Here is a 12,354-nt window from a genome sequence, read left to right on the forward strand (position 1 = left end):
TCGGCAGCCACAGTGGGTGGTTCCCACCTGCCTCTAATTCCAGGTCCTGGGGATCCAAGGCCTTCTTTTGGCCTCAAGAAGCACCTGTACTGATGTGCACATACCACATCCCTACGTAATTTAAAAAAAGAAGAATACTGACAAAAGTCAACCAAAGAGAAGTCAAAGGCTCTGTGAGTTTCAGTTACTGAGCTCAGCACAAGGTTGTCAAAGAGTTTATCTGTCTACAGGAAATGATACACTCCAAACTGGCAATACAGAAAATAAGATGCCAAGAGCGCTCCCTGTGACTGGTCCAAGCTTATCTGTTCTGCCTCCAGTGTGGTACAAATAGAGGATATTCAGTTAAGCAAATGGAGTAAATGGAAATCAGAAATTAACTTCACTAAATTACTGTGAAATAAAAAGTATTGCTATGATTATAAAAATTGAAGCAATAAAAGGGTTCAGAAATACACTCAGGTTTATAATCAATTAAATGGTAAGCCATAATTTGACCCTATTCATCATCTGTTATATAAAAAAAAACCACAATTCAGTTAAGATATATGATAAATAGTTCACATTTAAAAACATTTATCATTACATTATCAAATTTGATAAACTCTTATCAAAACATCTCAGCATTCAATATAAACCATATTATTAAAAGTTTAAGGTAACAACAAAAAAAAGCCGGGAGGTGTCAGGTAAATATTTCCTATTAAATACACAATTTAACATTCAGAACCACATAAATTCTCACTAAAAGTTTTGATTCTGTTTTACAAAGGCATACTTTGTAAACAATTATACATTTTCCCAACACCATTTTCCTTTTTTAATTCCAAAATTATTCTATTAGGTCAACTTGCTCTTACTTGTATGTCAAAATTACAGGTTTCCAACCAACAGTCCTTAACAGCAACATACCGAAACATCAAAGCAGGGTGGGAATGAAATGACTCAAAACTTCTTATCAAAGAAAAAATAAATAACTCCTCACTTAGGTCTTTGAGAAAAAAGTAGGATGCCTTGTTTAAGAATTGTTCAGGAAGAGATTACATAAATGGCTTTCAATGTTTTCGTTGAGTGAATTTACTTTTCACTCACAACAACTTTTTAAAAAAAGTGTAATGAAGGATGCACACTCACAATGCCACAGTGCACAACCAGCACAGTTAGGTACTTAAATAAAGCAGCTGAGTACAGTTGTAAACATTGATGTGGTAAACACTTGTCTTCTCTCCCCCAAATGTGCCATTACAATGTTCTCCCATGAATAATTACTCTTCCTGGAAAAGTCTTCAAGTATACTTTAGTTTTGTGAAAAAACTAAAACACTGAAATAACATGTGAAAGGATTTAGTCATGGCAAATTTACTGAAGCTTTTATTGCCTCTGTTGGTAATATGACAGGGATTGTAAAAGACACACTTGAACTTACAGAGATATGCAGATGATATTCACTGAAGATAACCTTGATCTCAAGTATTTTTATATGTGGGTACTTCTCATTTTATACATTTTACTATTTAAAAAGCATTACATTAAAAATGTGTACCTGTTCTGACATTTGGCAAAAACTCAACTCTCCCTATGGTTCTGTCTGAAAAAAAAGTCAGCTTGGAGACCTGACCCAAACAAAGACTGAAACCCATGAACTGAAGCAGTTAAGCTTGCATCAGCTGACAGTGTGTGTGTGCGCACGCCCTTTTTCTTGCAGACTCACTGATGCCCCTCCCCCAACAGTGTAAGCATTTTTAGTACAAAACATTCCCTATGACCAGACATTTGTCTTCAGAATAAACACATTAAATCAATTTTCTCTTTTGAGCCCTAGTAATAGTTTTGTTTAATTCTAAGATGCTGTCATGGTTAACAACCTTAACTTTTTTTTTTTGCTACATAATTATAATAAAAGCTTTATATATTTTTGTTTATAATTACACAGTAATTGTAAATGTTTAGTACCAAACTGATGACAAACACTATTTTGTTAAAAAGTATTGCATTTAAAAATAAAATCTTTAAAACCCAAAGCATTAGGCCACACACAAATATTAAGATTTTTATGAAAAAAAAAAATTATGAGGTGAGGAGAGAAGCTAATGGGCGCTCATTTGAAAACAAATCACACCTGAATCAATCAATCTGCAAATACCAGAACTCAAAATGGTCCATGTAGGGAATAAACAATATAGGTCTGTAAAACTTTTAAAGATATATATACATATATCTTTAATTTTTTTCATAATTGAAATTCTTCATATTTACAAAAATGAAATCAAGAAATACTGAAAACAGCAAGATTCTTTTTTCTTTTAATAACCAATTCCTGTAACGTGAATGGAAATTTACTCTAAGCTTTCTTTTGGTAGAAATGCATTCCTAAATTAAAGTTATGATTGGATTAATGATATATCTTTACTGTAAGCTTTCTATGCAATTTCCAAATCATGTGACTAAAAAGCAGTTTTAATCATTTCCATATCTGCATAAAATGTTCTGCTATTCTGAAGAACATTCCTTGGTACCCTGCAGAGGACCTGGATACATGGAGCAAAATCTGTTTCTATCAAAGACCAGTCACCCAATATCTAGTTCATCATTTTAACTTCCTAATGGAAATATTTGAGTACACCCTTTTCACATGTCAGTATGTTAACAGAGAAACAAGCATTTTCAGCAGGAGAGTTATTCATGAGTCCTGTCACAAAAAAGGAAAAAACAAAAACAAAAAAAAACAAAACAATCAAGACAGCATTCTGCTTTGATGTGAGAGTAGCAAATGCAACTGAGACAAAAACAGTCAAAAGTTCAAATAATTTATAAAACAGAAGCCATTGGTATTCTGTACCAGTGCTCGCTTGTTTGGAAATCTCTGCTCTTGTAGGAAAGATTTGGCAACCACAGTGATTTAGCAGTAAAGCCATTTCAACACAGTAAGAAGTCATCAGGGATGGCCTATGACTTGAAAGAGCAGTGCCTATATGAGAAAGATTGAACTTCACGGCTCATCACAACCATTTCTAAAATTTAAACCTTACTATCTTCTTATAAATTAAGTGAATTCCATTGTGTTCCATAGTGCGATGACAAAAAATTTTTAAAACAAAAACTAAAACCCTCATGCCTAAATTTAGAATATTGTATAGCAATCCAAAACATTCAAAACAAATGAAATAGTTTAACTTACTCGAAAAGCATAGAAGCATTTCAAAAGCATAATGAAATCCAATTATGTGGTGTGTGATGCAGATGAGAGTGGAGTCTAACATTATGTCTCATTACAATACTTTTTAAATAAAACTTCGCTGCAGGACCACTGTGTATAAACATGGGAAAGATTACCACAGACTTGTTTTGTAGAACCTTTGTGAGAGTCTGAAACACAAGACATTTCAGGTAGTCACCAAGTTATCCTATTTTTTTTTCCATGTGTTGGTTGTTTTTGACATTTCATTCATCAGATATTCTACTCACATAAACAGTACATGTGGGTTGCCAGGAAAATTAAATTCCCCCAAATCAAACACCATTCCAGATCCAGTACACTCAGGTAAATCACGTTCATTTGACGTGCTATCAGCATAGTCTTTGCAACTAGCCCAAAGCATATACTTAAGAAGTTTTTATAAATTGTTTGTGGTGTTCATTATTATGTTTAATTCTTAAGCCAAACTGTTTTCTGATGAAGACAGCATTGTGCTTTATGCAAGAATGGAAACCTCAAAATAATCACCATCAAGCTTCTATGACTTATGGGAAGACAAACTAAGATGGTCCACAGGTATAAGATGAAATCCACAATGTTGGAATTAGAAATGTTTAGAGTGGCCCAGACTAGAAGACAAGCCCAAACCACCAGTAGAAGAATGAAGTACGATATGGTCCAAGATGTATCCTTAAAGTTTTGTCCCAACCCTCAGTTTGAACCATGAGGATTGATCTTCAGTTCAGTCCAGCCAGCAGAAATTGACTGTGCATTTTCCGTTGTATTTATTGTACAGACTATGTACATTCTAGAAGGTTCCTTTAGTGCTACACTGTTGTACTTTTTGTCCCAGCAATTTGAGGGCGTGCAAATTCCACAAAGTCATCAATAAGAACAGGCCATGCTCCTGAATAAAAGAAGAAAAAAAATATGGGAGGAAAGGGAATAAAGAAAAGCAGAATCAAAGGGATTCAATAGAATCCCTTGTTTTTTTTATAGTTTCCTTATAAGAATTACAGTATGTTATTCTTATCTACTCCCACTGATCAATCTTTAAAAAACTCAATCTTTATGTCTCCTATTAATATAGTCCTGTCTTCTTTCTAATCTATTATTCTAAAATAGGGTTATTGCTTAATCAATGAAATCATCTCTTCTAGGCAATAAATCAATGAACAGTAGTATGGTTTTCAGAAGGTTTTATTAAAGTCAGGCAGCTACTTAATGACACTGTAACAAGTCCTACAGTCCCTCATGAGCACCGCTCACTTTTCAGTGAAGAGTATTGATGATAATGAAAATGCAAAGCAGAAAATAAACCATCGCTGGTTAAGCCAAATGGTCCCAGGACATTTATGAGGAGGTGAAGTACATGGGAGATTTAAAAAAATACCCCACATTCAAAAATCTCAAAAAAAAAAAAAGTTCAGTTGGTTCTCCTGAGTCACTAGGCCACTGTGAGGAATGAACCGAGAACGCTGCCTAGGAGGCTGTTCACACACATTTGGAGAAATGGCGGACAGCATTTACGAACAGTGACTGAACGCAACTACAACCACCAGGCAGCTGCGGTCATTTCAAACCACACAGATCCAGCACACTTCATGGGTTTACAGACCAGACTAACACAAAACAAACAAGACCCAAAACCAACCTCAAAGGATTCCAATGAGTATAAAATACATCAAGAAAATGTAACTCTTAAAAATCAATTGAACATGTAAGATATGGATGAATATTGTTATGCCTTTCTATGGAACAAATGTTGGTAAAAAAAAAAAAAATCCCATCTTTTATTGTATGGTGCTACACAGAGAGCCCAGGCACCACACGTTTTGCAGTTTGAGCCATGACGTCACCCCACCCTCCTTCACAGCAGTTGACAGAGGCAAAAAACTGTGAATAGGGACCCAGATGCTGTTTAGTGTTGCAGCACTGCCTAGCAAATCAACGTCTAGGTTTACTATCTAGGATGCGTGCTGTCTCGTGTACAAACATACACACAAGCATACACATACACATATGTGCACACGCACACACTCACACAAATGTTATGTGGGGAGTCGTAAAAGTTCAGAAAAGGAAGATCACTTCCACAGAAACAGTGGACGAAGTTTACGCAACGCAAATATTTTGCTACCTTCTTCATCATAATTGGACATATCATCTGCAATCATTGAACTGAAGTCTAACAGAAGATTCCACGTGTCTTTTGGTATTGATCGTTTATGATGTTCCTATTAAAATATCAAAAACAAAAAGTCTTCAAACCATGGAAACAGTTGGGAAAAGTTAGTCCTGCTGTTGCTAAACAGAAGAAAATATAACACTTGTATAATGCAATTCTGGTAATCAAATTTCTCACTGTATGTAGTGACATGCTCTTGAGATTAATGATGCCTTGAAATAAATTAATATTTAATTATATTATAATCTTAAGAGAAAACAGAAACTGCAGAAAATGTTAACTTACCAACAAAAATTTATTCCATAAGTCTAAGAATTTAAATCTTCCATTAAGCACTAAGTTCCAGTAAGCAATGGCCATTTCTAGATCTGTAATATTAAAAATAAATTATGAACTTTAATGCTTTGAATATACGTCCCTGCAAAAGAACAGTGAAACAAAGAAAGCCTTTTGCATTCTGAGTATCATAGAGCAAACTTTTCTTAAAGACCCAAGCCAACATTTGTACCTGCTTCCTTTCCAGTGAGTGTCCAGGGCTTCTGGGGTAAGAATAACATGGCTGACCTCACAGGGTATTCTGAGACTGAAAGCAGATGCAGTCATGCACTTTCCCATTGCCAAGTACTCACATGTGGAGATCCCCAGGCTCAGCACGGAACCTTCTGACATGCTGAGACATATAACTAATTATATGCAGCATGAGCCACTTAGCAGACTCAGGCCTTTATCACCAGACACCAACATGTCTCCTAGATAGCCAAAGACATTCTGGAGGGCAAACTTACTCCAGGTAAGAATCCCAAACGCACATCAACTGGTTGAAATGCAAAGGATTGCTCAATTCCTAATCCTAAAATTCTTCACAAGTGATGTCTCACTTGTCCTAACTACCAAAGGACATAAAAATATTGTGGGGTGTTTTGTATGTTTGCTTGTTTTTTTTTTAAGCACAAGTCTGTTGCTTTCTTGGCCCAGTGCATCCATCTCATAAAATGCACATTCATGATGGGGTCATTCCCCAGCACATGGGAAAAGAAAATAATTTAAAAATTAAATAATAAGTACAATAAACTTAAATAATAAGTATGAATTAAATCATAATTATAACCTAAATTGTTTATTTTTTTTTATTTGGCAATGACAACATAAAAAGCTCTCTAGTTGGGCCTGAAACTGAGAAGGCTATAGAAGTAATCCTGCCAATATCTACTGCGACAGGCCAGGTCTGCAACAGAAAAGACAAGTTGGATCTTTTCAAGGAACTCAAGTAGTTGAAGCTGCCTAGCTTTTAAGAGAGACTGGCATACCTTAGGAAAATCACACTTCAGGAACCTTAAAATCCTTTAAGCTATGAAGTCAAAACCATGTGTCAGTCTAAGGGAGCCCAAAAGACTAGTAAAGACTAAGTCAGGCAAATGCTGTTCAGATTTTTTTTAAATAATAAAAAGAAACTCCATGTTTATTCACACACACACACACACACACACACACACACACACACACACACACACACACAGATGATCTGTAGGAAATCAACTGAAAAATCACCAATGCTAGAACCTTGGAAGGATCTGTAGTGGTCTCAATGACAGTGGCCATTACAGGCTCATATATTTGGGCCCCAGTTGGTCCCCAGTTGGTGAGAAACTCTGAAAAGGATTAAGAGGTGTAGCCCTGTTAGAGGTGTGTCACTCATGCCATTCCCAGTTCATTCTCTCAGCTTTGTGCTTGTGGAGCAAATACAGGCTCTTAGCTACTGCCCTGGGCGCCATGCCTGCCTGCTTGCTGTCATGGTCCCCACTATGATGGTCATGGATTCACCCTCTCAAACTGGAAATCCAAATTAAATGCTTCCTTTTATAAGTTGCCTTTGTCATGGTGTCTCATCCCAGTAGAAAAATGACTACAACAGGGTCTCAGTAATTAGAGACATACAAAATAACACAACTGTAAGATTTCAGTTTATTGGACTCAATAGCTAAGGTTAGGAAAACAACTTAAAATAAATGCTGGCAATGACTTGGGGAAAGGAGAACCCTCACTCACTGTGTAGGCACTGCACTGTGAATAACTGTTAAAAAGCCAAAACTGCATCTCCCACATGAGCCACTTCCCAGCATGTGCCCAAAGGACTTGTGGTGGTCTCAACAGGAATGGACTGTTGAGATGCACAGACTCATAGACTCAATGAGTCTATGCACCACAGACTCATAGATTTGCGCGCTTGGTCATTAGGGAGGGGCACTATTTGAACGGTGTACGTGCTCTGGCCTTGGTAGACGAGGCATGTCCTTATTGGAGAAAGTGTGTCTCTGGGGGCAGGGGGCCCTTGGGGTTTCCAACGTTCAAGCCAACCAGTGTTTCTCTCTTGCAGCTGCCTAAGGGTCCAGATGTAGCGCTCTAAGCTCCTCCTGTGCCATGTTTTCCTGCATGGCCCCATGCTAATAATGGACTATACATCTGAAACGCTAAGCAACTCCCAGTTAAATGCTTTCCTTTATAAGAGTTGCCATGGCCATGGTGTCTCTTTACCAAAATAAAACTCTTGGAATACAGTCCTTGAATAAAGCTGTGAGGTGAGAATTCTGAGAGCTTGTGAGATAACAAGGCAAGTTAAAGGCAAACGTCTTTTAACCTGTTTTTCCGTATCATGGGTTGTTCTTGGAATGCATTTCTGTGCCTCTCCCAAATGCAGTAAATAGGAGTGGATTTATTTCATTATCTTACTCTTCAGATGATGTTTTTAAGCACCAGTTGTCCTCATGACTTACACATCCTAAACTCATGCGACCTTGTCCTTGAGACCATATACAGGTTGAACTCAAGTGAACTTTGCTCATTTGATCTTGCTTAACCATCAGAATATTCAATAATCAAAACTGTGTGATGGTCTGAATAAAGCTAGCTATTGGATCAGACTGGAGTGTACCTCATTTTTAGAGCCTGTTCTCCCATGCTCACACTGCCAAGTAGAGGGGTGACTAAGGTGGAAGAGTACCAGGAGCCGGGCACTGCTGCGACAGCCTGGCAGTGCTTGTTGCTGGCAGAATGTGGACTTTGCGTTAAGAAAGCAGTTGAATGCTTTAAGTGGGGCTTACTGGGCCATACTAACAGGGGCAGGGAAGACAATGGTGCTAAGAGCAAAGTAGATTATGATGGCCTGACTGAAGAGGTTTCAGAGGAGAAGAGTGTTAGTAAGAAGATCTGTTCTTATATTTTGGCAAAGAATGTGGCTGCTTTCTGCCCTTGTCTGAAAAGTCTACCTGAGGCTTAAATTGAAGAGTTTTTATTTAAATGGCACTGAGAGAAGCGATATCAAGGCAGCCTAGTATTGACTCTGGCCTGTGGCTGTTAGTGATTAGGAGCATCAGGAAGTATAATAGAGCTAAATCCAGGGATCAACGGAAAAAATGGTTTAAAGAAAAGTCTGATCCTAAATGTAATAAAGGGAATGGTAGCCTCAGGGCAAGATCATGGAGATGCAGTTAAGCTTCCAACTTGTGAAAAGGAATTAAAGAGAAAAGCTTAGGCAGTGAAGGGAACCCATCTAGAACAAAAGCTGATGCAGGTGTAAAATGAGGGGCCAGGACCCAGCCTTGGCAGGGAACAGAACCTGGCAGATTCGGCCACATGGTTCTGGCTTTAGAGTCAGGGATACAAGAAAGGAGTTAGGCAATTTTCCTCCTAAGAAAAACTGCTGAGGTCAGGTGTGTGTGAGGGGTGTTCCTGCATGGAGGCCCAGAAAGGCCATTGTATGAAGCTATGAAGGTGAAGCCTGGATTGCCTTGGAGACTCTAGGATGTTGGAGATCCCAGGGCCCTGGAAGACCAGCTGAGCAGAGCTGCAGACTGGGGGGTGGAACTATCCCAAGAGAAAGAAGTGTGTTGCAGTCAACAAAGCCGAAAGGAACTGAAGATCTGAAGAACCTTTTGACACCAACATGGAGATTCAGAACTTGGAATTTGCCCTGCTGGTTTTAGGTCTTGCTTTGGACTAGTATTTCCTCCCACTTTGGAATGGTAATATATATTCTGTGCCATTGTAGGTTGGAAATATGTGATCTGCTTTTTGATTTTGACTTTACAAGGGGTTGCAATTAAGAAACTGCTATGACTGTCTGAAGACACTTTGGACTTCTAAATGAGACTATGATAGACTGTGGGGGTCTTATGAAGTTGGACTGAAAGCAGTTTTGTATTATGATATAGCTACAAGCTTATGGGGACCAGAGAGTGGAATATGGTGGTTTGACAAAGAGCTGCCTCCATAGGCTCATAGATTTGAACACTGGTCATTAGGGAGTGGTTCTACTGGACAGGGATTAGGAGATGTGGCTTTGTTGAAGTAGTTGTGGTGGGTTGGAGAACTGTGTAACTGGGGGTGGGCTTTGGGGTTTCAAATGCTTAAACCAGGTCCAGCATCTCTCTCTCCCTGTTGCCAATAGCCTAGATGTAGAACTCCCAGCTCCTCCAGTTCTGTGTCTTCCTGTGTGCCCCCATGAGTCCCACCATGCTGATAAGTGTAAGCAACCCTCAATCAACTGCTTATCCTTTATAAAAGCCTCTGGGGTCATAGTGTCTCTTCACCCCAATAAAACACTGCCTAAGACAGGATTAAACTTCCTACTCCACAGCTATATTCATTGTTCTATTCATAGTAGCTGGGAAGTGAAAACAACTGAAATGTCCTTCAACTGATGAATGGGTAAGAAAATGTAGTATATACACGCTATGAAAAACTGTAAAGAAAAATCAAATTATAAATTTTGCAAGTAAATGGATGGAACTAAAAGAATATATTGAGTAAAGTAACCGAGACCCAGAAAGGCAAACATCACGTTCTCTCTCAAATCTATATAGTTCTTAAATCTTCAGATATGAGTATATAATTGATGTGAGTATATAATTTGGAGTAACTGCATAAACCAGGGAAAGGAAAAGGGGATCATGGGATAGAAAAAAAGCTTTAGAAAGGGGACTAGCAGGACACAGACCCAAAGTTTACACATCTCAATAAATTTCTATACATTTAAAATTACCTATTCTAAAACTGTGGAGCTTCACATTGGATTTTACACTTTCATTGCTGAATGTATTTTTATGTTCTTATCTACCATCAAAAATAAAAAAGTCTATGATGGAGTTAGAAGCAGGAAATGATTACTTTGTATTCTTTTTCTTAACTCATGTCCATTGCCTGTACTCCTCCTTCATGCCCTGTTTATTTACTTATTTGTATTCTCTCATAACTCATGTCTACTGCCTCTACTCCTCCCTCATGCCCTGTGTTTTTTTTATTATTAGTTACATTTTATTAACTCCTGTATTTAATTAATTGTATTCTCTCACAGCTCACGTCCATTGCCTGTACTCCTCCCTCACACCCTATGTTTATTTGTATTCTCTCATTACTCATGCTCACTGCCTCTACTCCTCCCTCATGCCCTGTGTTTAATTAATCAATCAATCAATTAATTAATCAATTAATTAATTGTATTCTTGCATAGCTCGTGCCCACTGCCTGGACTTCTCCCTCATGCCCTGTATTTATTTATTTTTCTAATAACTCATGTCTAGTGCCTGCACTCCTCCCTCATGCCCCACACTTGTTTGTTTGTTTATCTATTACTATTCTCTCATAACTCATGTCCACTGCCTCCTCCTTCATGCCCCATATTTACCCTCTCTTTTCCTCTTTTCTATACTGAACCTGTGTGTGTGTGTGTGTGTGTGTGTGTGTGTGTGTGTGTGTGTATTATTGGCTGGGTTGCACATATGAGAATTAATATGGGACTCAATCCACTTGTGCCCTGTGAAGTGTGGTTGTTCCCAAAGGCTTCTAATGTCTGGTGTCATTTTCCCGTAACAGTGGTCAAGTAACCCTCCCACAGGAGCATGCTTACTCTGTTAAATCGCTAAAACCACTTCTAGATCAGACAACGTGTGACCTGTGAGCCCTGCCCACCATCCAGCCCTCACTGCATCATTACTGCTATCATCCACCACACTCCGACCTAAAATCCGCCCCACACCGGCTCTGCCGTCCTTCTTGACGCCACCGTCCTGAGGGTCTCAGTGTCCATGTAAAACAGAACCTCTGTAACCTGCTAAGACTGACTGCACTTGCCTCTGCTCTAATCCAAAAACGAGATCTTCTAAACAAGACTTCACCAACAACTATCTGAATTGATGAAAACAGACTCAGTAAAGTTCTGAGACCAATATGCAAAAATGAGCATGTTTTTGAAATAAGAATAAAGTTGTTGAGAAAGAAACCATACAACAAAAACAATCCTACTCACTGTATTATAAACTTAAATCACTAAAGTTAACCACAGAAGAGATAGGCCTCTACAATGAAAATTTGCAGACCATAATGAAGAGATCATCTGTGTTTATGCATTAGAAAATCTAATGTTGCTAAAAATATCTCAAAACACCTAATCAATGTACAGGCTTAATGACATTTTTCAAAGAGCTAGGAAAACCAACCTTAACATTCATGAAGAAGGGTATCCTGAATAAGGGGGCTGAAGACCTACCTCAGTGGTGTACAACTATCTAGCATGCACAAGAACCACATTAAACCCGTGCCACAAAAATCCAAACAAGCTGAAGAAAAAGCAACAACAGAAACAAACTCAGAATAGCCAAAGAGAACAAAGTACTAAAATCTGGGCCAAGTAAGGCATTTGCCACACAAGCCTGACAACCCGAGTTAGAGGCCCCAACCCCACATAAATGTGCTGCAGAGAACGAACTCTCAAAGCGTCCCCTGACGGCACACAGTGCAGCACGGACGCACCTGCACCCAGGTGTGCGTCCACACAGTAACAAACGAAAACGTTAAAACATCAGTGCAGACAGTGATGAGACCTCAAGAACACAGAAGGTGGAATCAGAATTTAAAATAGGAACTTCTGCATCATTACACAACTAGAGTGAAGAGAAAACCTACAGAAAATACTTGT

At 38.4% G+C, this 12,354-nt stretch overlaps 1 protein-coding gene across 2 annotated transcripts in view; it reads right to left on the bottom strand.

Moving 5' to 3' along the window:
* Positions 1–1,343: 1,343 nt before the first annotated feature.
* Positions 1,344–12,354, bottom strand: part of Dcun1d1 (defective in cullin neddylation 1 domain containing 1) — a 37,074-nt gene continuing 26,063 nt past the window's right edge. For both annotated transcript variants that reach the window (XM_055625965.1, XM_055625964.1), the window contains exons 5-7: positions 5,670–5,752; positions 5,337–5,433; positions 1,344–4,103 (exon numbers count right to left, since the gene is read on the bottom strand). In XM_055625965.1, coding sequence (XP_055481940.1) covers positions 4,024–4,103; positions 5,337–5,433; positions 5,670–5,752 — 260 coding nt within the window. In that variant the 3' untranslated portion in view covers positions 1,344–4,023. The remainder of the gene's footprint in view (positions 4,104–5,336; positions 5,434–5,669; positions 5,753–12,354) is intronic.

The sequence above is a fragment of the Psammomys obesus genome, unplaced genomic scaffold (assembly GCF_907164565.1).
Source record: "Psammomys obesus unplaced genomic scaffold, mPsaObe1.curated_primary_1811, whole genome shotgun sequence".
Lineage (NCBI taxonomy): Eukaryota > Metazoa > Chordata > Mammalia > Rodentia > Muridae > Psammomys > Psammomys obesus.